At 62.2% G+C, this 24,709-nt stretch overlaps 5 protein-coding genes across 10 annotated transcripts in view; 2 read left to right on the top strand and 3 right to left on the bottom strand.

Moving 5' to 3' along the window:
* CKMT1A (creatine kinase, mitochondrial 1A) overlaps positions 1–21,717 on the top strand; it is a 115,027-nt gene extending 93,310 nt beyond the window's left edge. Inside the window, exon 10 of the mRNA XM_069866788.1 lies at positions 21,707–21,717. The gene's annotated coding sequence lies outside the window, so the exon portion shown is untranslated. The remainder of the gene's footprint in view (positions 1–21,706) is intronic.
* RCCD1 (RCC1 domain containing 1) lies at positions 2,333–8,029 on the top strand. 3 transcript variants are annotated; one of them, XR_011338283.1, is made up of 8 exons: positions 2,333–2,498; positions 2,783–3,128; positions 3,781–3,902; positions 4,048–4,152; positions 4,256–4,408; positions 4,517–4,546; positions 5,080–5,304; positions 7,921–8,029. XR_011338283.1 is itself a non-coding variant. In XM_069866791.1 (8 exons), exons 1-7 carry the CDS (start codon positions 2,342–2,344, stop codon positions 5,220–5,222), a joined length of 1,056 nt encoding a protein of 351 aa, XP_069722892.1. In that variant the 5' UTR covers positions 2,333–2,341; the 3' UTR covers positions 5,223–5,271; positions 5,362–5,444. The 3 variants fall into 3 exon arrangements, 2 of the variants coding, with proteins under 2 accessions (XP_069722892.1, XP_069722891.1); XM_069866791.1 differs by lacking the exon at positions 7,921–8,029 and adding an exon at positions 5,362–5,444 and having other exon boundaries at positions 5,080–5,271; XM_069866790.1 differs by lacking the exon at positions 7,921–8,029 and having other exon boundaries at positions 5,080–5,407.
* Positions 6,277–12,256, bottom strand: PRC1 (protein regulator of cytokinesis 1). 2 transcript variants are annotated; one of them, XM_069866784.1, is made up of 14 exons: positions 12,231–12,256; positions 11,686–11,818; positions 11,363–11,485; positions 10,779–11,012; positions 10,525–10,695; positions 10,186–10,335; positions 9,767–9,914; positions 9,508–9,644; positions 9,135–9,230; positions 8,837–8,983; positions 8,309–8,419; positions 8,047–8,157; positions 7,462–7,647; positions 6,277–6,747 (listed from the first exon to the last, which is right to left on the bottom strand). In XM_069866784.1, the coding sequence occupies exons 1-14, from the start codon at positions 12,239–12,241 to the stop codon at positions 6,679–6,681; spliced, it is 1,827 nt and encodes a 608-aa protein (XP_069722885.1). In that variant the 5' UTR covers positions 12,242–12,256; the 3' UTR covers positions 6,277–6,678. The 2 variants fall into 2 exon arrangements, with proteins under 2 accessions (XP_069722885.1, XP_069722886.1); XM_069866785.1 differs by having other exon boundaries at positions 7,539–7,647.
* On the bottom strand, positions 14,094–22,282 carry VPS33B (VPS33B late endosome and lysosome associated). Of its 3 annotated transcripts, none has more exons than XM_069866781.1 (23): positions 22,159–22,282; positions 21,835–21,915; positions 21,617–21,678; positions 21,348–21,397; positions 21,006–21,073; positions 20,732–20,777; positions 20,298–20,392; positions 19,179–19,283; positions 18,662–18,758; positions 18,414–18,491; positions 18,106–18,179; positions 17,626–17,712; positions 17,450–17,540; positions 17,145–17,219; positions 16,762–16,826; positions 16,462–16,516; positions 16,328–16,374; positions 15,932–16,064; positions 15,584–15,657; positions 15,056–15,157; positions 14,833–14,908; positions 14,621–14,737; positions 14,094–14,202 (listed from the first exon to the last, which is right to left on the bottom strand). In XM_069866781.1, exons 1-23 carry the CDS (start codon positions 22,252–22,254, stop codon positions 14,123–14,125), a joined length of 1,854 nt encoding a protein of 617 aa, XP_069722882.1. In that variant the 5' UTR covers positions 22,255–22,282; the 3' UTR covers positions 14,094–14,122. The 3 variants fall into 3 exon arrangements, 2 of the variants coding, with proteins under 2 accessions (XP_069722882.1, XP_069722883.1); XM_069866782.1 differs by having other exon boundaries at positions 21,617–21,675; positions 22,159–22,262; XR_011338282.1 differs by lacking the exons at positions 14,094–14,202; positions 14,621–14,737 and having other exon boundaries at positions 15,588–15,657; positions 22,159–22,262.
* A 70-nt stretch (positions 22,283–22,352) lies between these two features.
* On the bottom strand, positions 22,353–24,699 carry HDDC3 (HD domain containing 3). The gene is made up of 4 exons (XM_069866793.1): positions 24,565–24,699; positions 23,641–23,696; positions 23,256–23,496; positions 22,353–22,521 (listed from the first exon to the last, which is right to left on the bottom strand). The coding sequence occupies exons 1-4, from the start codon at positions 24,674–24,676 to the stop codon at positions 22,391–22,393; spliced, it is 540 nt and encodes a 179-aa protein (XP_069722894.1). The 5' UTR covers positions 24,677–24,699; the 3' UTR covers positions 22,353–22,390.
* Between the last annotated feature and the right edge of the window lie 10 nt (positions 24,700–24,709).

Below are 24,709 nucleotides of genomic sequence, written 5' to 3'. Positions count from 1 at the left end.
TGGGCGCCGCGCCGCGCGTCACGCCGGGGCGGCCAATGGGCTGCGGGCGCGCAGCAGGGGGCGGGGCCCGGGAGGGGGCGGGGCCGCGGAGCCCGGGGTGACGCGAGGGGGCGGGGCCGTAGGTACGGCCGTAGATAAATGGGCGTGGTCTCGATAAGGGGCGTGGCCACGCGATGTGGCCCCGCCCCCGTTCGAGTCTGTTCCACGGAATCGCAGGAGCACGGGGGGGGGTTGGGGTGGAAGGGACCTCGCAGCCCATCCAGTCCCACCCCTGCCATGAGCAGGGACACCTCCCACTGGATCAGGGGCTCCAAGCCCCATCCAGCCTGGCCTGGAACCCCTCCAGGGATGGGGCAGCCACCCCTGCTCTGGGCAGCCTGGGCCAGGGCCTCCCCACCCTCACAGTGAAGAATTTCTTCCTGATGTCTAATTTAAATCTTCCCCTTTCCAGTCTGAAGTCATCAGCAGCTGCCGCGTTTCGTCGTCAGCTCAGAGAAATGGCTGTACGGCTGCATCGAGGTCCGTGAGGGGCCTTCCTCGTCCTGTCCTCGTCCCGGTTCCTGTGCTGCGTCCCTGCAGGCCGCCCACTCGCAGTGGGTGGCAGAAGCACCTGCCGCGCAGCAGCCCTGGCCGTGACGCCCTGGCTCCCTCTGAGCACTGGGAATGGAGTGGATCAGACCGGGCTTCTGCCTGGACACGGGCGCCATGGCCTGGCAGCCCCGATCTGTGCCCCGGGTGGGGTGTGCAGGGACAGCGAGAACGAATTAGCGCAGCGGGGATGAAGCGCTGAGGCCCAAGCTTTCCTGGAAATCCCTCCTCCTCTGGGCAGCTGATCCCCCAGCTTTCCATGGTGGCCGCTTCACAGCCTTTCCAGTGCTTTCCAGGCTGCTTCTTGCAGCAAGTTCCTGCCAGACGAAGGAAACCTGCTCCCCTCAACCAGACAGCAAAGCCCCAGATCCCCCTGGTGAACAACTACCGTGTGCTGCAGGTGGAATCCAATCCTGCAGATGAGGATGATTGCTCCCACAGCATAGAATCCTTCCCTAGGCCGCACCATCCTCAGAAAAAGATAAAAACATCCTCCATTAAGAAGAGCAGGGGGATTGTTGTAGGGGACTCCCTCCTAAAAGGAACGGAGGGGCCCATTTGCAGACCAGACCCACTCCACAGAGAGGTCTGCTGCTTACTGGGAGCATCAGGGAAGGAGGGAGCTAGAAAACTTCCTTCCCTGGTCCAAGAGATGGACTACTATCCTCTGATAGTCCAAACTGGTAACAATGGTCTGGTAAACAGAAAGACCAAAGCCATCAAGAAAGACTTCAGGGCCGTTGGGATGGTTGGATGGAGGACCCAGAGAGTGGTGGGAAATGGAGTTAACTCCAGCTGGAGGCCAGTGACAAGTGGTGTCCCCAGGGCTCAGGGCTGGGTCCAGTCCTGTTCAATGTCTTTATCAATGACCTGGATGAAGGCATCGAGGGCACCCTGAGCAAGTTTGCGGACGACACTAAGCTGGGTGGAAGTGTCGATCTGCTGGAGGGTCGGGAGGCTCCAAAGGGATCTGAACAGGCTGGACCGCTGGGCTGAGTCCAGTGGCATGAGGTTTAACAAGGCCAAATGCCGGGTCCTGCACTTGGGGCACAACAACCCTGAGCAGCTACAGACTAGGAGAAGTCTGGCTGGAAACTGCCTGGAGGAGAGGGACCTGGGGGTGTTGGTTGACAGCGACTGAACATGAGCCAGCAGGGACCCAGGTGGCCAAGAAGGCCAATGGCATCTTGGCTTGGATCAGACACGGTGTGGCCAGCAGGTCCAGGGAGGTTCTTCTCCCTCTGGACTCGGCACTGGGGAGACCGCTCCTCAAATCCTGTGTTCAGTTCTGGGCCCCTCCCCACAAGAAGGATGTTGAGGCTCTGGAGAGAGTCCAGAGAAGAGCAATGAAGCTGGTGAGGGGGCTGGAGAACAGGCCTTATGAGGAACGGCTGAGAGAGCTGGGGGTGTTTAGCCTGGAGAAGAGGAGGCTGAGGGGAGACCTCATTGCTCTCTACAACTACCTGAAAGGAGGTTGTGGAGAGGAGGGAGCTGGGCTCTTCTCCCAAGGTTTAGGCTGAACATTAGGAAAAAATTTTCACAGAAAGGGTCATTGGTCCCTGGCAGAGGCTGCCCAGGGAGGGGGTTGAGTCCCCTTCCCTGGAGGGGTTTAAGGGACGGGTGGACGAGGCTCTGAGGTACATGTTTTAGTGTTTGATGGGCATGTTGGACTCGATGAGCCAAGAGGACTCCTCCCTCCCGGCGGTTCTCCGTTTCTAGGGCCGGTCCCTCCCCCGTGCGGCTCCTCCCCGCTATGGCGGGTCCCCGGCGGGCCTGGCTGGCGCTGGGGTTCAGCACGGAGGAGGCGGCGGGGCAGGAGGAGCCCGGGCCGGGCCCGCGGCGGCTGGAGCCGGGCCCCGGGGGGATCCGCCGCCTCTGGCCCGCCTGGACCTACGTGGTCGTGGAGACCGGTGAGCGCCCGCCGGCCCCGGGGTGTCCCGCGCCGGCCCCGACACCGCATCGCCGGGGCCGAGTCCTCTCCCCGCCCCCGCCCGCCGTGCCGGTTCCCCCCGGGATGCTCCTTTCCCCCGGGGATGCCGCGTTCCCCCCGGGATGCCCCGTTCCCCTCGTGATGCTCCGTTTTCCCGGGATGCCCCGTTCCCCCCGGGATGCTCCGTTCCCCCCGGGATGCTCGGTGCCCCCGGGACGCTCGGTGCCCCCGGCCCGCGGGTGTCTGAGGTGCGGTGCCCCGCAGGGGCGGGCCTGGAGGTGCGGAGCGCGGGGCAGCGGTGGCCGCTGCGGGGCTGGGAGGAGGCGCTGCCCTCGGAGACGCACCTGGTGCTGCGCGGGGCGCGCTCGGCGGCCGCCTGGACGCGGGCGGCGCTGCGGGAGGAGCTGCGGGAGCCGCCGGTCTGGAGCGCGGAGCTGCCCCCCGGCGCCCCGGGGCCGCTGCCGCTGCTGCCCGGGGGCTTCGCCACCCCCCGGCCGCCCTTCTTCAGCGCCCTCCCCGCGGGGCTGCGCGCCCGGCACCTCGCCCTGGGGAACGAGCACGTCCTGCTGCTGGCGGCCGGCGGGGAGCTGCTCGCCTGGGGCAGCAGCCGGTGGGCACCGGGGAGGGGGCGAGGGGGGGGGGGGGGCTTGGGAAGGTGGGATGGGGGCATATGGAGGGTGTGGGGGGCTTGGGAAGGTGGGATGGGGGTGTATGGAGGGTGTGGGGGGCTTGGGAAGGTGGGATGGGGGTGTATGGAGGGGATGGGGGCATGCGGGGAGGTGGGATGGGGGCGTATGGAGGGGATGGGGGTGCGGGGAGGTGGGATGGGGGTGTATGGAGGGGATGGGGGTGCGGGGAGGTGGGATGGGGGTGTATGGAGGGGATGGGGGATGCGGGGAGGTGGGATGGGGGTGTATGGAGGATGGGGGTGGCTTGGGAAGGTGGGATGGGGGCATATGGAGGGGATGGGGGTGCGGGGAGGTGGGATGGGGGATGTGGGGGTTCAGGGAGGTGGGATGGGGCGTATAGGAGGATGTGGATTGCAGGGAGGTGGGACAGGGCGTATGGAGGGGATGCAAGGTTTTGGGGGGATGGGGCATATGGGTGGAATGCAGGGGTGCAGGGGAGATGCGATGGGGCATACGGAGGGGATGCAGAGGTGCAGGGAGAGGGGATGGGGCATATGGAGGGGATGTGGGGGTGCAGGGATGCGGGACGGGGCGTACAGAGGTGTCTGTCTGTCTGTGCGTGTCTCTCCACAGACACGGGCAGCTTGGCCACGGGACGTTGGAGTCCGAGCTGCAGCCGCGGCTCGTGGAGGCGCTGGCCGGGGTGCCCATGCAGGCGGTGGCAGCCGGCGGGTGGCATTCAGCCAGTGTTAGCGGTGAGGAGGTGTCTGGGGTGTCTGGGGGCAGCATGGGGGTCCTGGGCAGCGCGGTGCTGTGCCGAACACGGCCGGTGCTGGTGCTGCCGCAGCCCCCATCCGGTGATGCCGATTGAGGGGTTTGGGGCTACCCCTCACCCCACAGAGGGAGGAGACCTCTACATGTGGGGCTGGAACGAGTCGGGGCAGCTGGCTCTGCCCTCCAAAGCGCTGGCAGAAGAGCGGGCACGGGAGGAGGACATGGATGCAGGTGAGGACACAGGTGCTGGGGAGGGGCCAGGTCCCTGCAGCTCAGTGTTGGGCAGCTCGGTGGGGCCAGTCACTCCCAGGAGCTGAGGGTTGGCTTTCCCCAGGGGACACAGCACCAGCACCCTGCCAGGAGCAGCCAGCAGCCAAGCCTGCCGCGTTCATTGCTATCCAGGCGTTCCCGGCACTGCTGGATCTGCCACAGGACTTGGAGGTCAGCAGAGTCAGCTGTGGGTCCCGCCACACAGCCGTCATCACACGTGAGTGTCCAGCTCTCGGTGCTGCCCGGAGAGTGGCTGGGGGGCTGGCAGGGGCCGTGGCTCACCGGGACCCTGGGCGCTGGCTGATGGGTGCTGTCTCGTTTGCAGGAGGTGGCGAACTCTACACCTGGGGCTGGGGTAAGTGAAGCCTTTGTTCTGGGAAGGCACAACTATGGAATCATAGAATGGTTTAAGTTGGAAGGGACATTAAAGATCATCCAATTCCAACCCCCCTGCCATGGGCAGGGACACCTCCCACGGGATCAGGGGCTCCAAGCCCCAACCAACCTGGCCTTGAACCCCTCCAGGTGTGGGGTATCCACAACTTCCCTGGGCAACCTGGGCCAGGGCCTCCCCAGCCTCATTGTGAAGAATTTCCTCCTTCTGTCTAGTCTAGATCTTGCCTTCTCCAATTTAAAGCCGTTCCCCCTCGTCCTGTCACTCCATGCCTTTGTTAGAAGTGCATGATCAGCTTTTACTTTCTGCTCCCTCACCACTGGCTGTAATTGATTTGGTCACTGTGAGGTTTCATAGTGGAACACATACCTGGGTTCCTGGCTGGAGCTGTTTGTAGAGGGGATGCCCCCACATTACCTAAATGCCTGGGAAGCTCTCACCCCGTGAGGGCAGCAGCCCCAGGGCCACATCATGGCCCAACACGCTGTCTGCAGGTAAATACGGGCAGCTGGGACACGAGGACGACAGCAGCTCCGACCAGCCACGCCGTGTCCAGTTCCTGGTGACCGAGGGGCTGCGGGCGGAGGAGGTGGTGTGTGGGCCCTGGACCACCTACGTCTGCGTGCTGGAGCCATGAGGAACCCACTGCTATGGCAAAGAAGACGAGAAAGCTTCACTCCTGCTGCGTGGTGGGACAGCAGGGCTGTGTTCAGCCCCAGGTGAATGGAACAGGCAACCCTGAGCCTGGCCAGTGTTGGGCACAAAGGGCAGCCCAGGGAAGGACTGAAGGTGTTTATTACATCTAATTTTCTGTAATGGCTAGGCTAGTGCTTTGTGTTGCCTACAAAGGATGTTCCCAACTTGCCTCCGACCCGTGGCCTAGATAGGCTTAGATACAAGGGAAAATGTCTTTACTGACAGAGTGGTGAAGCCCTGGCAGAGGCTGCCCAAGGCCAGGGGTGGAAGTCTCCCTCCCTGGAGGGGTTCAAAGAAGATGTAGATCCAGCACTTTAGGACATGGTTCAGCAGGCACCAGGGGGGTGTGATGGTGGACTGGATTTCCAACCTTAACCCTTCCAGAACTCTAAAGCAGTGCCCAAGGGTGCCACCCTCTGCAGTCACACACAGGCCAGCAGCTATTTACACAGACATTTATTTAGTCTTCTCATTAACAGTATTTACAGAGCTAGAGCAAAGGGAGAGAACATAAAGAATAAATAACAGCAACGGGGGGCCTGTAGTGATAACAAGGTGCAAGTAAGTCATGGTCCGGGACAGACAGAGCCTCCTTACTGAAGGTGGAAGCAGGCTGTGCCCAAGGCTGTGTCATACCTGCTGTCCCCAGGGCAGGACAAGCTGCCCCTTCCCGAGGGCAGGGAAGGCACCTCATGCAACTGGAGCTTGGGTCCTGCCTGCCCCAGGGTGGGGAGTGGGAGCAGCAGGGCACAGGGGCTGCGGCCAGCAGTGCTCCAGGAGGATGCAAGGCAAGCTCCCCTGCTAGGAAGAGCCTTGCTCCTCTCCCCCCAGGGACCCCCAGCGTTTTGGGGGGTGGGTGGGAGAGGCGAGACCCTCAGCATTGCAGCCGGGCTGAGTCCAGTGTGTGGGGCAAGCAGAGCTGCGTAAGGGAACCGCAGCTAATGCGAAGCCGTGCTGAGCTGAGCCCGCTGTGGCTGAGGTGGTGATGGACAACAGCTCTAGAAAACGAAGGGAAAAATGCCTCCAAGGAGAGTGCCAATGGCAGCTCTCTGGAATAGGTCCTGTCTGTCCCAGAGCATGGTCGGCGAGGCAGAGGGCCTGCAGCTCAGCACCACCAGGAGCAGGAGCCTGGGTCCACCCATGCACTACCCTAACACAACAGCCTAATCAAATCTTCAATTACAAACATTGGCAAAAACTCCCCCAGTAAAAACTTGCTTTTAAAAGTGTGCCCGGGGCAGGAACCCCCCTACCCCGCAGAGCGCCAGGCCAGAGCAGGGCCCAGGACCGAGGTAGAGGTGAACGCCGCAGCACAGGAGGTGGGGGGAGCTGTGCAGGCTCTGCCGGAGCGAGGACTCACTACACCTACAAGCAGCTGGGGCTGGGCAGGCAGCACCTCAGGAGAAGCCATGGGTGGTGGTGGAGTTCAGGACATTGGAGTTACTGGAAGCCTTTGAAAGTTCGCGCTGTGGAAAGAAACAGCAGATGAGCATGAGGGGACAGAGAAAAGGGCTCCAGGCCAGCAAGGGGGGCAGGCCAGGCTGCTCCTGCCCGTTTGTTTGGGCTCCCCACCCACTCCTGCTAAGGGGTTCCAGCCCTCTTCTGAAGCACAGAGGAGCTGAGGAAGAACTCGGAGCCCATGAGCCTCCCAGAAGCAGAAGAAGCTGTTGCCTATGTCCCTCTCCCTGCTGCAGCCAGGCAGGCTGGCTGTCCTGGGAAGTCCGGGCCACCGTGCTGCAGCCCCTCGGATAGGGTGGGGAGCACCACCACCTCCAAACCCACTGTGACGAGGGACTCTGACCACAGGGGAGACTTTGCTCAGGCAGCCAGAAACAGTCACGTCTCCAGAGAGCGGCTGCATGACTGCAGAGGGACTGTTCGCGCAGCCCCAGGATCTGCCCCTGCACGGGGCTGGGATGTGCCCGCAACGTCAGGGTTGTGTTTGTGCCTGCTCAGGGTCTCTGTGAGGGGAGGAGCACTCAATCTCAGCCACCAAACCTCAATTTTAAGTTCTCAGTCTAGATCCAACCAATCCGTGGTGCTGGCAGGAACAGCTGCCCCTGCACGGGAACACCAGGAGGGTGCAGAGCTGAGCCCCACCCCGGGCTGCTCTGGGAGCGGGGAGCACACCCCCCAGTGCTGCCCAGTGAAAGGAGGTGGGTTTAGAAGAGGTGAATTACCGCAAACTGAGAATAGGTGCTGGCAACAGAACTAACACTGTTGTTACGCTGGGCAGGGGCTGTGGAAGTGCACCCACCGCTCAGGGTGGTTCCGTTCAGCTGGAACACGTTCTCCTTGTTCTGCTCCTTCAGTCTGGAACGGGGGTTCTTCGCAGCCACGTGGTTTGGGGTCGAAGCCTGGCCAAGCTACAGGAAGAAGTGACGGTTAGAGGAGATGTGGGGATCAAGCAGAGCCAGGTGAGCTGCACAGACTGAGGTGCCAGAGGAGTTTCAAGCTCCAGAGGCTCTCCAGGATGTAGGGCCCAATTCTGATTCTGGAAACATACACCACCAGACTCACATTTCCAAGGTCCCCCCAAGCTACAGGCTCAGCACAGAAGGAACAGGGTTTGCTAGAAATCTGAGCTAGAGGGAAATTTCCTAAATCCTGTTACTTCCCTCCTCTTTCTCCCTCCTCAGATCCCAGAAACATCAAAGCCAAAAATGGGCTTTCACACCCCAGGAACTTGGCAGAGGAGGCAGCAAAGCTCAGTGTGACAGCAGTCAGAGCTGTGCTACCCCAGCCCACTGTGGAAAGCTCCTTACCTTCCCTCCAGAAGGTGGCAAGCGAGACACTGGTGAGTGGTAGATGGTTCCCCCAAAACCAGAACGAACGGTGCTGTTGGGGGTGGCACTGGAGATGGAAGAGACGTTGTGCTGAGGGGAAAAACAGAGCACGTGTCACTTGAACCCTTCCCGTGTGTCTCTGCGTGGGGCCAAGGGCAGCCCAAGACAAGGCACAACTCTGTCCCAGTGACAACTCCCAGCAGGGTCCCAGCACGCCCTCGGTGCCTGGCAGAGAGCTTACCTTCCTTACTTTGCCAGGTGTGCTAATGCCGAGCAGCCGCCGTTTCATGGGTGTGCGTGGGGTGCTTCCGTACATCATTTCTGCCTCTATCTGGCGGCTTCTTTTCAGCTGCTGCATGAGAGATCTGCATTTAAAACCTGAGCAGAGATGCTGCGGAGCGCTGGCTTGCCCTGTGCTACCATAGGAAGGGTGGGCAGTGCCCCGCAGCAAGCATGTAACACAGCCAAGCAGCAAGGATGCCAACAGTGATTTTCAGGTTCCCAGAGCCAAGCTGGGGTTCTGGCACAGCTGGGTCTGGGAAAGGGGCTCAACACATAGACACAGACAGTGATGGACACCAGTCCTGCTGCCAAAGAAAGGTAACTACATACAGAGCCACTTCCAGGCAGAGAGGGAAAAGACAGAGACCCAGGCAGTAGCTGGGGCTGTTCCCCTGCTCCACAAAAGGCAGGGCCACCAACAGGCTGATGTTCCATGCAGCAAGGGCTCCTCCAGACCAGGAGGCAGCACGCTCAGCTTCGCACTCACCCGCTCCTGCTTCTCCTTCTCTTTCTCCAGGTGGTACAGCTGCCACTGCTCCGACACATACGCCATGAACTGCTGCCCTTTCACCAGGAAGGTCCCCTCGTGGTCCTGCTCCCAGGCCTGGACCCGGCTCTCCAGCTCCTCCTGCAGCTGATGAGGACACGAGGGCATTGTAGAAAGGCTGCCCTCCCTGCTGTGGGCATCCCCATGCCCAGAGATTTCCCTTGGAGTGTTGCGCTGCTCCTCAGTCAGCGCCAAGCAGGCTTCTTTGGGACTACAGCTTCTCCAGGGCTGAACCTACCTTGGAAAGCACCTTCTGCAGCTTTGCTCGCTGCTTCTCTTCTTTCAGCAGGTTCCCCCCACGGTTGGTGAAGCGACTGGGGTCGGTTGCTTTCCTCTGGGACAGAAGGGAGGTCAGGAGAAAACCAAACGTGGCCGTTTCACAGCCCACCATACATCCCACAGGGTAAAGGCACTGGTGGAAGCCGTTCCCTGCTGCGCAGCCCCATCACAAATCACAGCACCACCACCCCCTCCACCCCTCACCGAACCACTGTGGCTTCTTAGTGCCTCCCTCGTCTTTCCCAACAACGCTTTGCATGCAGGAGCAGAGGTGTGCGCTGCTAGTGACCCAGAACTGAGCCAAACAAAGCATTTTCCAGCCCAGACAATACCTCAAGCTCCAGGAACAGCTTCCAGTTCTCCTCCCATTTCTGGACAGCCTCAAACAGATCTTTGTGTGCTTCATAGTAGCTCTTCATCTTCCCCACCTCAGCTTCATGGAGCTCGAGCAGGGCCTCTGTGTAGTCCTCTGGAGAGGATGGAACAGCTTTCAGGAGGCAGCTGGGCATGCCCACGCCTCTGCAGGCTGCACGCAGCCCTTCTCGGCAGCTCCCACAGGGCAGTGGAGGAGTGAGAAGAGCTAGCACTCACCATCGTAATAAGGGGTGAAGCCTTCTCTCTGCTCCTGACTGTAGAAGCACTTGTCCCAGTATCCAGCCAGCTCTGCCCGGATTGCCTGAATCACGGCTTTCATGTTCTGCAGCTTCAGCTCCTCCAGATTCTCCACTTCCAACTGCAGCTGCCAACAACAGAGCACAGAACTCAGGGAAGGCAGCACGAGAAGAAGGGGAACAGAACAGGATTTATCTCCTGCATAAACCACTTTCTAAGATGAGGTAGTTGCTAACACCAACTCCCAGCTCTTCAGCCTCTAAAGGCAGGATCTGGCCTGTTCACCTGACACTTGACTGCTGGATACAGCTCCTCTGCTCCAGCTGAGCTGACAGGAGCATGAAACCCAGAGCCACTGCACCCCAGACCCGCCTCTGAGGGCACAGGATGCTCCTTACAGCTTTCCTGGTTTTGGCTCTGGACCCAGCCAAGTGCACCGCCGAAGTCTCCCTCTCCTCCGCAGGAACCTGCAGCCGCTCCCAAAGCGCAATGATTCTGGAGCGCAGCTCTTCACAGACAGCTTCGTTCTGGGATCGCTGGGCTTCAAGCTACAGTGAGGAGAGCACAGGGTCAGCACAGCCTGGCCCCAGTGGGCAACGAGGAGGACATTTCCACTACCACACCTTGCAAAGCCACACACCCATCCTACAAGATCTCCTTGTAAAAGCTCCCGAAAATTCTAGCACACAGGCTTGCTAAAACCTGACAGCCTCCACAGCCTCTGTGTGCCAACATACCTGCTTCAGCAGAACCTGGAGGGCAGCAATGTTGTCTCTGGACAAGCAGAAGGCTTCCTCATCCTCACACACCACCTCCCGCTCAAAGCTGGTGTCTGGAGTGTGATCCAGCTCCTCCATGAGGAGGATGATTTGCCGCTTACTGCTGACAAACTCTTCTTGCCTTTGCTCCTGGAGGTAGCAAGCGGCATTAGAACCCAGCGAGCACTTTGCGTGCCACCCTCAGCGAGCTCCTCACCCCCCTCTCTGCTTACCTTCTCAGAGTTCAGGGAGGCCAAGTGCCGTCTGTAACGATCCAGGTCATCCAGGCTGGGCACGACATTGCTGTCGATGCAGAAGGGGGTCGTGCAGAGGAGATCGCACAAGTCTTGATCTTGTTCTATCAGGGTTTTCAGCTCACGCATCCTGTCTGTTTTCTGCTTTAGCAACACATCCATGCGGCTGCGCAAATTCTTCTCCATCTGCAGAATGCTATTTTCTTCCTCTGCCTAGAGGAGTCAAAAAATCAGCTCTCAGACCCAACTCATGGGCTTAAGGCTTCTCAAACAAAGACCTTGCTTAGAAGTAGGGCTTGTGTCCTAGAGGTTCATCAGGAGGGGGAAATGCAGCAGCAACACACTGAGTGAGATGCTGCAAGCCACTCAGCTCCCTAAACACCATGTCCCAGTATCTGTCCTGCAAGAAGCCACAAATCCTCTGGCTCTACCAAGCACCAGGAAAAGTGATTTTGAACGGGCGTTTGCCTTGTGAGCTCTGGCCTTCTCGAAACCTCAGCCAGAGGCCAGGTAGCAGAAGACTGTTGCCAGCAGAAAGCTAAGAGAGAAAAGCAATTTCTTACCTCATAGGGTTCCAGCTGGAGCTCCACACAGAGGGTGTCGATCTCCTTCCGAGACAGGGCAATGCTCTTCAAGAGACGTTGCTTCAGCCTCTCCTCCTCTGCAACCATCAAGTCCAGGATTTCCTGCAGCACAGGAGCGGTTGGAGGCGGGTGGGGATGGAAAGCCAGGGGGGAGCACGGCAGGAGCCCCCCTTCTTGGAGCCCCCCTGCTCCCGAGCCGGGCGGTGCGAGCTGAGGGCAGAGGCACGAGCTGGCCAGCCCCACCCGGGGGCTCCAGCCGCACCCCAGCCCCGCGGACCCCCCCGTCCCAGGGACCCCCTCACCTTGATGTGCCTCTTGACGGTCTCTATGCGCTCCAGGCGCATCTCCTCGGGGATGCCGATCTCCTCCCAGATGTCCCGCAGAGCCGCCATGGCCCCGTTCAGGAGGGACACGGCCTCGGCCGCCACCACGTCGCTGCGGGCACCGGGGACCCCCGGTCAGCAGCCGCCCCGGGGCCCCCGGGGCCCTCCCCACAGTCCCCAACGGCCCCCGAGCCCGTTACCCCCCCCCTCTGCCCGGTAACCCCCCCCCTTGCCCGGGTCCCGGTACCCCTTGCTCAGTGCCCCCCTCCCCACCGTTGCCAGGGTCCCGGTGCCCCGTCCCTTGCCCCGTTCCCGGTGCACCCCCTCGCCCGCTGCCCCCCCTCCCCTTGCCCAGGTCCCGGCCCCGGTACCCCCCCCCACCCCTTTGCCCGGGGCTCCATCCCGGTCCCGCTGCCCCCGCCCGCCCCTTCTCCGGTTCCCGGTTCCCCCCCCGTGCCCGCTGCCCCCCCCCCTCTCCCGGGTCCGGGTCCCCTTCCCCGCTCTCCCGGTGCCCCCTCCCGCACCTCCTCCTCATCTCTCCGCCGCGATCCGCGTCCGCCGCCGGGATTCAAACCGCCTCCCGCCCGCTCTCATTGGCCGCCGGCAGCGTCAGCGCGGGCCCCGCCCCCAAACCGCCGCCGAGACCAACGGCCGCTGCGCGTGCGCCGGGGGGAGGGGGGGATGGGGGGGGGGGGGAGGGGGGGATGGGGGGGGGGGGGGAGGGGGGATAGGGTGGGGGGAGCGGGGGACCCAGCTCCTTCACAGAATAACCAGGGTGGGAAAGACCCACCAGATCATCGAGTCCAACCATTCCCATCAAACACTAACCCATGTCCCTCAGCACCTCGTCCACCCGTCCCTTAAACACCTCCAGGGAAGGGGACTCAACCCCCTCCCTGGGCAGCCTCTGCCAGTGCCCAATGACCCTTTTCCTGAAAATTTTTTTCCTGATGTCCAGCCTGACCCTCCCCTGGTGGAGCTTGAGGCCATTCCCTCTCGTCCTGTCCCCTGTCCCTTGGGAGAAGAGCCCAGCTCCCTCCTCTCCACAACCTCCTTTCAGGTAGTTGTAGAGAGCAATGAGGTCTCCCCTCAGCCTCCTCTTCTCCAGACTAAACAACCCCAGCTCTCTCAGCTGCTCCTCATAAGGCCTGTTCTCCAGCCCCCTCACCAGCTTCGTTGCTCTTCTCTGGACTCGCTCCAGAGCCTCAACATCCTTCTTGTGGTGAGGGGCCCAGAAATGAACACAGGATTCGAGGAGCGGTCTCACCAGTGCCGAGTCCAGAGGGAGAAGAACCTCCCTGGACCTGCTGGCCACGCCGTTTCTGATCCAAGCCAAGATGCCATTGGCCTTCTTGGCCACCTGGGCCACTGCTGGCTCATGGTCAGTCACTGTCAACCAACACCCCCAGGTCCTTCTCCTCCAGGCAGCTTTCTAGACAGACTTCTCCCAGTCTGTAGCACTGCACAGGGTTGTTGTGCCCCAAGTGCAGGACCCGGCATTTGGCCTTGTTAAACCTCATCCCATTGGTCTCAGCCCACGGATCCAGCCTGTTCAGATCCCTTTGGAGCCTCCCGACCCTCCAGCAGATCCACCTTCCACCCAGCTTAGTGTCATCCCCAAACTTGCTAAGGGTGCACTCGATGCCTTCATACAGGTCATTGACAAAGACATTGAACAGGGCTGGACCCAGCCCTGAGCCCTACCCCCCAGCCCTGAGCGCTACCCCCCGGCCCTCCCACAGGAGCCATCCACCTAGGATCCCCTGCCCTGCACCGGGAAATGGCTTTAAAGCTTAGGGGGAAGATTTAGATCAGGCATTAGGGAGAAATTCCTCACCAGGAGGGTGGGGAGACACAAGCACAGATTACCCAGGGAAGGTGTGGCTGCCCCATCCCCAGAGGTGTTGGAGGCCAGGCTGGATGGGGCTTGGAACAACCTGATCCACTGGGAGGTGTCCCGGCCCAAGGAACTGGATGGGCTTTGAGGTCCTTTCTAACCCAAACCATTCCACGCTTTCACATTTCATCTCATTTAACTGGTGACACGGGTTACCATGTTCCTCAAACCATGGATTTTTTTGGCCAAACTGAAGCCATTTGCCTTAAAAAGAGCCTCTGGTAGCAAAGTAAAGGGTGACCACTTGACCAACAGGAGCATTTCTGTGCCATGAAGACCATTTAAGCCATCATGTTCAGATAAAACATGTGTTGGAAGTGTTCAAAACCAGGCTGGAGGGGGCTTGGAGCCCCTGAGGCAATGGGAGGTGTCCCTGCCCATGGCAATGGGTGGGATTGGATGGGCTTTAAGGTCCCTTCCTACCCAAACCATTCCAGGATTCCAGGATTCTATGACCCCCAAGCCAAAGCAGGAACCGGAGCCAGAGCAGTGCAGGGAAGCTGTTTATTGGCATCATCCTCAGGCCTTGGCCTCGATCATGGCCTCCATCATCCGGGCACTGTTCGTGATGGCCGTGGTCAGGAAGATGAACTTGAACCCTGGGGGAGAGCCATGGGACACAGCCCCACAACACCATGAGGCAGAGCTGTGGGACTCAGCCTCACAGCACCCTGGGGCCGAGATGTGGGACTCGTGTGGTAGGTGTCCCTGCCCATGGCAGGGGAGTTGGAATTAGATAATCTTTAAGGCCCCTTCCAACTCAAACCATTTTACGATTCTATGATTCTATGACTCGACCCCACAACACTGTGGGGCAGAGTCAGTGCTTCCAACCGGTTCTCAGCCTAGGGCTGTTCCCTGGGACCACCAGCCAGGAGGAGTCCCAGATTCCACCAGCCCCTTCCCCTCCAGCTTTAGCCACCACTGGCTCCCAGCACGGCCACCAGCAGCACCAGGGGAGCTCCAGAGCTCCCGCTGCCCACCCCTCGGCAGGCATCCCCCTGCTACACCTCCTACCTCTCTCCTTCCCCAGGAAACGGAGTGCGGCAATTTCGGAGAAGGTGCAGCCACCCAGGAAAACAGCGAGGACGACACGCTGGGCCTCCCAGGCGGGGTTGTCCTCCACAGTGTTGTCTGAATGGAGCAGAGCACTGTGGGTCCCACCAGCCCCCATCCCACCCATGCCAGCCCCTGGCCCACCGGCCCCAGTACGGCGCTGCTGGTGGTACCTGTGACAGCAAACTCATTGCCATTGAGTAGCCGCACGACCTCCTCCAGGCCCAGCCAGCTCCGTCGTTCCAGCACCTGAGGGATGGGGCAGGGGGTCAGGCAGAGCCTGGAGGCAGGCACTGACCAGCAGCTGAGCGCTGCCAGCCCTGTGTAGATGGACCCCCACAAACGCCTGGGGTCAGGGGGACGAGCAGGGTGCTCTGCAGCAGCAGGTGGGCTCACCTGCTCAATGATCTTGCAACTTAGGGGAATGTATGCTCCGCTGAAAACATAAGCCATGTCCCGAGGCATTTTCAGGTCGTACTCTCCATCCACCCGTGGGATCTGCAGAGAGATGCGGCACGTGCGATACAGGACGAGCCTGCTCAGGGCTGCTCTTGACCCCACAAGGGTGCAGGTGGTGCAGAGGGACAGGCGTCCAGAGCAGCCTCTGCCCCGACCTCCTGCCGTGCTAGCCCAGGGCCAGCAAACCCACAATCCAGGCGGGCTGTGCATCCTGGTGCCAGGGATGGGAACAAAGCCTCTCCACTGTCCATGGCCCCCTCCCACTGCCCCGGATCCCTCTGCTGTCCACAAAAGCCCTCTAGCATCCCTGGAGCCTATCTGCCATCCCCAAACCCCTCTGCCACCCCCACTGCCGCAGCAGCTCTGGCCCATGCCGTGTGTGCCTCTGAGGGTGCCCAGCCTGCACAGAGTGACCGGAGCTGCTCTGGCACCAGCAGGCACGGCAGCAGCTCCACAAGGACATACCAACCCCAGCTTCTTGCTTATAGCTCGAAAATTGCTCTTCCTGGCCAAAGAATTAAATGCATCTGTGATCTTTCCTGGAAAACGAGATGAGGAGAAGCAGCTCAGTGCCTCAGGATTAGTCACAACCCTGCCAGCAGCAAGCTGGGCAGAGGGACATGCAGAGCTTCAGGCTCCAAAAGAGAACCAGCAGCGATGCCTGCCAACCCTGCTGCTCCCAAGGGCAAAACCCCTGCCCTGCTCACAGCTCTGTGCTCGCAGTGTCCACTTCTGCCGTGTGCTTCCAGCTGGCTCTGGAGCAGCAGCTCCCGCCAGGGCAGGGGACGCGCGGGGCAGAGGGCTGGCTCTCACCGGCAGCACGGTCTGTCACCAGCTTGCTGACTCTGCTCTCCACAGCAGTTAGGGTTTCTCCAGCCGACTGCTCGGTCAGCAGCCCGATGCGCTTGAGGTTGTGGAAGGTCAACAAGTGCTCAGGCCCGTAACTCTGGGGAAGGGGACAGGTAGATCAGCAGGAGCACCGGCTGCGGGCAAGGGAAGGTGGCAGGGTGTTATCTCCATAGGGACGCTGCTTAGGGCAACCCCGCAGGCAAAGGGCAGTGGCAGGCAGGGCTCAGGGCTCCTGCGAAGATGTGGAGGCAGGAGGTGTCCTGTGGAGACAGCCCGAGCATCCCTGGGGAATGCTGTTTCCCGGCACCTCGTGCCTAGTCTGACACAACACTTGCTCTGCTTCGAGCCCTGGACACTCACCTGCAGGTACTGGGTTTTCAGGGAGCGGTAATCTTTGGGGATGAGACCTGTGGGGAGCAGCAGGGTGAGCTCTGCACCCAGGCTGGAGGGCCTCGGTGCCAACCCTCCCTGCCCAGCGCAGCCGGACACCTCACCGTTCTCTGTGATGGAGAGGAGGCACATCAGGCGCAGGCTCTCGATGGGGGACACCTATGTGGGAGCAGGCAGTGAGCCCCGCAGCACGGCAGTGAGCCCCTGCAGCGAGCCCTGCAGCCCCGCAGTGTGCCCCCACAGCGAGCCATACAGCCCCACAGTGAGAGATGCAGCCCTGCAGTGAGAGATGCAGTGAGCCCAGCAGCCCAGCAGTGAGTCCTGCAGCGAGCCCTGCAGCCCCGCGCCCCCGCACTGGCACGGAGCAGCCAAGCCTGTGTCCCTCCGGCCTGGCGCAGCCTCACCTGCCGGTCAATGTGCTCCTCTATGAAGCTGGTGCTCTCACGGATGTCAAAGCCTTCCAGCAGAGCTGTGGTGGAGGAAGAGGCAGCCTCACTTCGCCCGCCCCAGACCATGCTCAGCTCCCTCCCTGAGCCCCAGGGAACGTGGCAGGCTTGCGATGCTGGGCTGCCTACCCAGCCACACACCAGCCCTCCGAGGGTGAGGCTGGACCCTATTTAGGACCTCAAGACCCACCCCAGCACAAAGGATCAGGAAGGACCGTGGCTGCGCAGGGGGAGCCAAGGCATGGGACTGTCCAGGCCCACAGGGCAAGCAGGTCCAAGCAGAGGGAAGGGGGGTGAGGATTAGGTCTGGAGAAGCAGCAGATGCGGGGGACAGCACTCACAGTGTTCAGCCTTGATCATTTCCTGGAAGTCCTGCTTGGTTTTCTTTTTCATGATGGACTCGCAGGCACCGATATCTGCAGAGCCAAGAGAGATGGGCACTTAAGAGGAGAAACAGATCAACCCGTCCCCACTAGACACCCGCAAGGACCAACAGCCCCTGCTGCCCTGCCCACTGCTTGCAGCCTCTGCTGCTCCTGGGGATGAGCAGGGCCCTTCAGCTCCCCCTGCATCCCCAGGGAGCCCAGGCAGCTGCTGCAGCGGCCAAGGGCCTCTCCCTCCCTGCCATCCCAGCCCTGGCTCCTACGCAGGCTCAGCAGGCGATGCTCCTGCTTTAGTCCCTTCAGTTCCTGGGAGACAAAGTTCTTCATCTGCTTGATGTCCATGCCACGGCGCCGCTGTGGAAGAAAGTGTGACCAGGGATGTGATTGGGCTGCAGAGGGATGGCACGACGGGTGTCCCGTGCATCGGGGCGATACTCACGTCGTACTGTGCCTGCAGGTTACGCGACTTCTGGCTCAGGAAGCCGAAAACGCTGGAGAAGTGCTCGTTCCGAATCTGGTTGAACACCTGCAGAGGGTACCGCAGCAGTCGGTGCTCTGGCACCAGCACAGGGCCCAGCCAGCTACAGCCCCCAGCACTGCGGCACCCAGAGCCAACGCTGGACACTGGTGGGGCAAGGTGGTATCGCCGCAGGGGAGGTCGGTGCCCCAGAATTCCAACTGGCCAGCATGAGGCACCCCTGCATGCAAGGACTCTGCCGACTACACGAGCTGAGCTGTCCCTGCAGATCATGTATCTCCGGTCTTTGTACCCTGAACCATCTAACCTGCTCTCCGAGGCCCAGCCGCCTGCTCCTGCTCAGGCTTAGGGGACAAATTGCCCCACTCAGCCTCTTCCCAGTGCACGTGGGCACGGAGCACAGGGGACTCACCACCCCCGCAGCATGCGAGCAGGACTCACCTTGTCCTGGGCATTGAGCAGCACCTTAATACTCTTGTCAGAAGAGGTGACTTCTGGTCCAAAATCCACGCTCCCTGCAGAGAAGGACCAAGCGCTGCTTTACCCTGGCAACAGAAACATGCCTGCGTGCTGGCCTTGCTACAAAAGGCAGTGGAGATGTGGGATGTCCATCCAGCCTCCAGCAGCACCCCACACTGGCACTGTGCCCGTGGGGAACAGCCTTGGCTGCAGCATGATGATGCCCAACACCAAACCCCAGGGGCTCTGCAGAGCTCCATGCCACCCCGTCACTTTCTCTGGCAACCTACCACACTTGATGCGGAAGGTGTCGTCCACCAGCCCCTCGTAGACCACTTGAGAGCACAGCGCTGTCACATAGTCCGTGTCTGCAAGAGGAACCCGTGTCCCTTCCATGCCTCCCTTTCCCAGCCTCAGCCACCCCGAGCCTCCTGCTGCAGCCAGCAAAGCCTCTCTCTGCCCTTCTCTGGTTGAGCTGCTGGACCAAACTGCTCCTCCTTGGCTGATCTTTGCCCGCTGCTGCCTCGGTCCAGCCTACCTCTGTCCATGAGGAAGATGTTGCCAATCTCAGGCTTTCTGCCCTGGCTGTCGCCCTCGCTCTCCTCCTCCAGGTCCCGCCACAGCTCATAGCTCATCTGTGATGGAAGAGCGTGCCAGGGACCGGGGAGGCAGCCCAGGCTCCCACCAAGGGCCCCTGATGTGGCACTGCCACGGTGGGCTGGGCACGGGCCATCCCACAGGGAGAACCAGCTGCAGTGGCCTGGGGCTCGCTGGCTTGGGCTGGGCATCGCCACCTCCCACTTCGGAACACAGGGTGCTCCGTGACACCCCAACAAGCAGCAGACGCAGCTCCCCATGCCCAGGACGCAAGAATGCAGGTGTCCTGCAAACCTGCCAAGCCCTGAGCCACCTGGGAAGAGGCAGCAGCGCAGTGCCACCTAAATGGCCACACGGACACCACACAGATGAAGGGTTTGATTCCCTGCACGTCGTTTGCCGTACTGGGACCAGAGGCTTCCCCGCGTGCTGGCCAATTCCTGCAGCGTGGGCCATACCTTGGCACATCTGCCAATCCCGTAGGCCTTGCCAAAAGGCCCGTACAGGGAGTTCAGCAACTGCAGGGCTCGAGCAATGGAATTGATCCAGCGGTGATCTCCCTCCTGCAGGGACAACGAGATGCTGAGGAGCAAGTTCATAGAATCACAGAATCACCAGGTTGGAAAGGACACACTGGATCATCGAGTCCAACCATTCCCATCAGTCACTAAACCATGTCCCTTAGCACCTCATCCACCCGTCCCTTAAATGCCTTCAGGGAAGGTGACTCAACCACCTCCCTGGGCAGCCTCTGCCAGTGCCCAATGACCCTTTCCACGAAAAATTTTTTACTAATGTCCAGCCTAAACCTCCCCTGGTGGAGCTTGAGGCCATTGCCCCTTGTCCACTGACACTTGGGAGAAGAGCCCAGCTCCCTCCTCTCCACAACCTCCTCTCAGGTAGTTGGAGAGAGAAATGAGGTCACCCCTCAGCCTTCTCTTCTCCAGGCTGAACACCCCCAGCTCTCTCAGCCGTTCCTCATAAGGCCTGTTCTCCAGCCCCCTCACCAGCTTTGTTGCTCTTCTCTGGACTCGCTCCAGAGCCTCAACATCCTTCTTGTGGTGAGGGGCCCAGACCTGAACACAGGATTCGAGGAGCGGTCTCACCAGTGCTGAGTACAGAGGGAGAAGAACCTCCCTGGACCTGCTGGCCACGCCGTTTCTGGTCCAAGCCAAGATGCCATTGGCCTTCTTGGCCACCTGGGCTGGCTAGAAACGACTGCTAGGACTCATCTGAGGATGGACTGGGCATGGAGCAGGCACTGGGATGGGCGCTTCCAAGAGGAATGCGCATGCCGGGATGCCCCAAAGCTTGGGAAGAAGCAGAGAAGGGGCCAGCACAGGGGGTTGCATGCGGCCAGCACAGGGGGTTGCATGCGGAGGAGGAAAGGTGTCACAGCCCACTGGAGCAGCCGCTCCAGCAAAAAGCCACCCCAGGAGAGCAGGCGAGGGCTGAGAGGACAGAGCAGGACATCACGCGTCAGAACAAAGCCTTTCTGTCCAGAGCCCGGCAGGTGAGTGAGGGGAAGGGAGCTGCCCCGCAGGGCAGCGTCTCAGCAGCAGCAGCATCACACTGACCAAGAAGTAGTCACGAAAGAACTCTGGCAACTCCATGCTGATGATGTCCTCATCGAGGGGCAGAAGGTAGAAGGACCATTCATCGCAGGTGACATCTGAGTTTGGGACAAGGAAAGGTGATAGTTGCCCAGCCCTCAGCAGAAACAGCCCCAGGTAGCACAACAGCCCCACACATTGGGGAGTGGGGAGCAGGGAGATGAGTTTTTTTCCCCAGGGATTCAGCGCAGGAGCCTTTCTCCTCCCAGGACACAGAGGAGAGGTACTGAGGCTGTGGTACGCACACACCTGTTTGCAGGCAGGGAGCCATGCTCAAAGGAACATGCGATCCCTGCCAGCACAGGGAGCCCAGTACCAGGATTCAACTGGGATTCTGTGGGTATCAGAGCTCTGGTGACCCAGCCCTGGGGAAGGGGCAGCACCGCAGCTCCACTCACCACCAAAGACGCCCTCTTCCTCCAGCACCATCTCGCAAGCATAAAACTGGAAGAAAATAAGAGACCCTCAGGACCTGACCAGGCTCCGAGCGTGCGGACAAGGTCTGGCGATGAAGGGGAACGGCTCATTCCCAGGCATCGCAGCACTTGGCGTTAATTGAACATTTCTGGGTAAGAAATAAAACGCTTTTGGTGTCGTTGGAAGCCGTGGAAGGCAGAAGGGTGGCAGAGACAGAGGGAGGGTGTATTGGCAGCAGAGCGTGGTTGGACTGACCTTTTGGGGGCTGAAGATAATCTTGTACTTCCTGTTCCTCCCTGACATCTTGTCAGCATTGACAATATCTGCAGATAAAAACACGCACAGACTTAGCAACGGCTCCGACCCCCCTGATCCAGCACAGGTCCTCGTGGCTGCTAAAACCCACAGGACCCAAAATACTCCCGTCAGGGAGATTAACCGTGGGCCCAGTGCCCGTCTGCCGAGGCTGCGGGCACGCCAAAAGCCCTTCTCAAGGCCACTTGGCACCAGTGGCCCAGAGCAGGGACCCAAGCCCACGCAGCGGGGCTGAGGTGTCTCCCAGCGGCTGATCAACTGCCCCTCGCCGCTGGCACTCACCAGCGATGTACCTCATCGTCTTGATCCGGGGCCGGACAAGGAAGCAGAACCTGCCGAGACAGAGCGACGGCGTGGTCAGAGGTGCCAGGCCTTCTCTGCCTCCTTCCCTTCGGCTCTGTCTGGGACCCGTCCGGGCCAGTGGAGCCAAATCCAGAGCTGGAAGAGGCACCAGCCCCACCGCCTCTGGCTGCTGCAGGTCCCCCTGACCTGGTGGTGGGTAACGTGGGGCTGGTCCCGTGCCAGGCTGGCAGCCCTGGCGCTGTACTCACTGGTCACTGGCGTTGACGGCCGGCCGGCTCTCCACCTTGTACAGCTTGTCCACCTCGTGCTGCTGCAGGGAGAGGCCGGTGTGTGAGCAGGCAGCACCAGCAGCGTGGGGAGCACCGGGAGCACGGGAAGCACCCGCAGTGCTGCGGCACCGGCAGTGCTGGGGGCACTGGGGGCACTGGCAGCACCAGTAACACAGCGCCCGGCCCAGCCCACGCACCTTCAGGACGGAGACGCTGGCGATGCGGTCCAGGGGGCTCATCAGGTCGGCCTCGATGAACAGGTCCTTCTTCCCGGGGAGCTGCGGGCAGCGGCACGTGGGGCGGCACCCCCTCCGCTACCGGATCCCCCCCCCGGTGCCGGCTCTGTCCCCTCCGGTACCGGATTCCCCCGCTCCGGTACCGGCTCCCCCCTTCAGGCCTGGTTCCCTCCCCTCCGGGACTGGCTCCATCCCCTCCGGTACCGGCTCCATCTCCTCCGGTACCGGCTCCCCACTTCGGGACAGGCTCCCTCCCCGCCGGTAGGGCCCCCCCGCCGCCCGGACCTGCTCCAGCAGGTAGATGAGCTGGTCCCTCGCCAGCCGCTTCAGGATGCCGAAGTCGGGCGGCTCGGGCGCGTCGCGGCGGGCGGCGGCGGCCATGGCGGGGCGGGCGGCGCCCGGAACTCCCGAGCCGGGGCCGAGCGGGGCCGCCCGGAACAGCGCGCCGGAAGCGCACGTCACCACGACAACGCGGGGCGCTCGGTGCGCACGTGTTTATTGCCCGCGCCGGAAGCGGTCACGGGGCCGCCCCTCGCTCCTCGAGCAGCCGCTGCAGCGCCGCCTCCAGCGGGGGGCTGGTCCCGCGCAGCCCGGCGGCCACCCGGGCCGCCCACTGGAAATACTCCTGCACGCGCTGCGGCGACCAGCCTGGCGGGGGGAAACGGGGAGTCAGCCAGGACAGCGCCCCCCGCACCGCCCCCCGCCCCAGGCACCCCCTCCCGGCGGCTGGGCCCCCCCCACCGGCACCCCCCAGGCGCTGCGACACCGGCCCCCAGGCCGGGCCCCGTCACGAGCAGGGCGGCAGCCGGGGAAGCAGCCCCGGGAATCATAGAATCACCAGGTTGGAAGAGACCCACCGGATCATCGAGTCCAACCATTCCTATCAAACGCTAACCCATGTCCCTCAGCACCTTGTCCACCCGTGCCTTAAACCCCTCCAGGGAAGGTGACTCAACCCCCTCCCCGGGCAGCCTCTGCCAGTGCCCAATGACCCTTTCTGTGAAGAATTTTTTCCTGATGTCCAGCCTGAACCTCCCCTGGTGGAGCTTGAGGCCATTCCCTCTCGTCCTGTCCCCTGTCACTTGGGAGAAGAGCCCAGCTCCCTCCTCTCCACAACCTCCTTTCAGGGAGTTGTAGAGAGCAATGAGGTCTCCCCTCAGCCTCCTCTTCTCCAGGCTAAACACCCCCAGCTCTCTCAGCCGCTCCAAGCAGTCAGTGCCCGGGCTACGGGGCCAGTGACTCGGCCACGGAACCGGGGCCCTCGTCTCGGTGCTGGCGCTCAGGCCGAGGAGTCGGTGCCCTCGCTGCAGAGCCCGTGCCCCAGCTGCAGTGCCAGTGCCGGTGCTGCTGTGCCGATGTCCCAGCCCTGGCGCGGGCCGTACCTTGCGGGGTGCAGCGGTTCAGATCCCGCAGGTTGTCCAGCATGTCCGCCAGCTTCACCAGCTTGGCCCGGGGGCTGCAGCCCGGCGCCTGCTCCACCTGCAGCCGCTTGCGCTCGGCCCGCGGCAGCGCCTTGTCCTCGGTGACCTCGGCCACCACGCCCCGCACCGCTGCCCCGAACCGCTCCTCCAGCTCGGGCAGGGTGGTGTCCGTGTCCTCCACCGTGTCGTGCAGGAGGGCGGCCTGGGTGGGGAGCACGTGTGGGAGCAGAGGGGGAAGGCAGGGAGTGGGGCTGGGGGGCTGGTGTGGAAGGGGGACATGGGGGGCTGGTGGGGCGTGGGAGCGGGCGGGGGATGCTGCGGCTGGCGGCAGCGGGCAGGCCGTTACCTGCAGCACCACGATGTCGGTCACGCCAGCCTCCTGCGCCAGGATCCTGGCTACGCCTGCGAGATGGAGCAGAGCAGTGGGGAAGGGGCACAGGGGGAGCAGGGCAGCAATGGGACCCCCGGGTCCATCCCAGGGGGGCAGTGCTGGAGCTGGGGGGACCCCACAGGCACCTCCCGGGCGGTGGAGGCCTTGGGCAGGGCAGCAGCTTGGGGGGAGCCCCACAACCGAACACGGGGCTTGGGGGGCTCTGTCCTCAGCTGGCAGCAGGGACGTGGGGCAGGAGACGGGGCCAGGGTAGGGGTCCTAGTGGCGGGCAGCGTTCCAGGGCAGGAGCGGGGGCTCCATCCCGGTGACAGGCGGGGGTCCTGGGGGCAGGCGGTGTTTGGGACAGAGGGTGTCCCGGGGGCCCCGTCTTGGGGGCAGCGGCGCTCTGAGGTCGGGGGTCCCGGGCAGGCAGCGCTGTGGGAAGGGGGAGGCATCTCAGGGGTCACTCCTAGGGGCAGGAGGGGGTACCAGGCTCTCAGTCCTGGGGGCAGGCAGTGTCTGGGGCATGAAACGGAGTCCTGGGGGTGGGTTCTGTGCTGGGGCAGGACGGGGTCCCAGGGGTTTGGTCCCGGGGGCAGGTGGGGGTCCCGGGGGTCCGGTCCTGGGAATTTAGTCCCGGGAATGGTTGGAGTCCTGAGGGTAGGAGGGGGGCAGCAGGGGCAGGCAGTGTTTGGGGAATGAAAGGGAGTCCCGGGATTGGTGCTCGGGGTCCTGGGGGAAGGAGGGGGTCCCGGGGGTCGGTGCTTGGGGTCCCGGGGGCTGGAGGGGGTCCCGGGGACAGGAGGGGGTCCCGGGGGTCGGTGCTCGGGGTCCCGGGGAGCAGGAGGGGGTCCCGGGGTCGGTGCTCGGGGCCCCGGGGCGGGGGGCGGCGCGGCGCACCGATGGGGTGGTTGATGTAGGGGGTGCCCTCGGGGTCCTTGCGCCGCTGCCCGCGGTGCCTCCCGGCGGCGAAGGCCGCGGCCTCGAGCAGCCGCGCCGCCTCGGAGCCCATGGCGGAACCGCGCGGAGGGGGCGGGGCCGGTCC

This window comes from Phaenicophaeus curvirostris, chromosome 12 (genome assembly GCF_032191515.1).
Source record: "Phaenicophaeus curvirostris isolate KB17595 chromosome 12, BPBGC_Pcur_1.0, whole genome shotgun sequence".
NCBI lineage: Eukaryota > Metazoa > Chordata > Aves > Cuculiformes > Cuculidae > Phaenicophaeus > Phaenicophaeus curvirostris.
The sequence above is the reverse complement of the archived record's forward strand: the minus strand, read 5'-3'. Positions and strand labels throughout refer to the sequence as shown.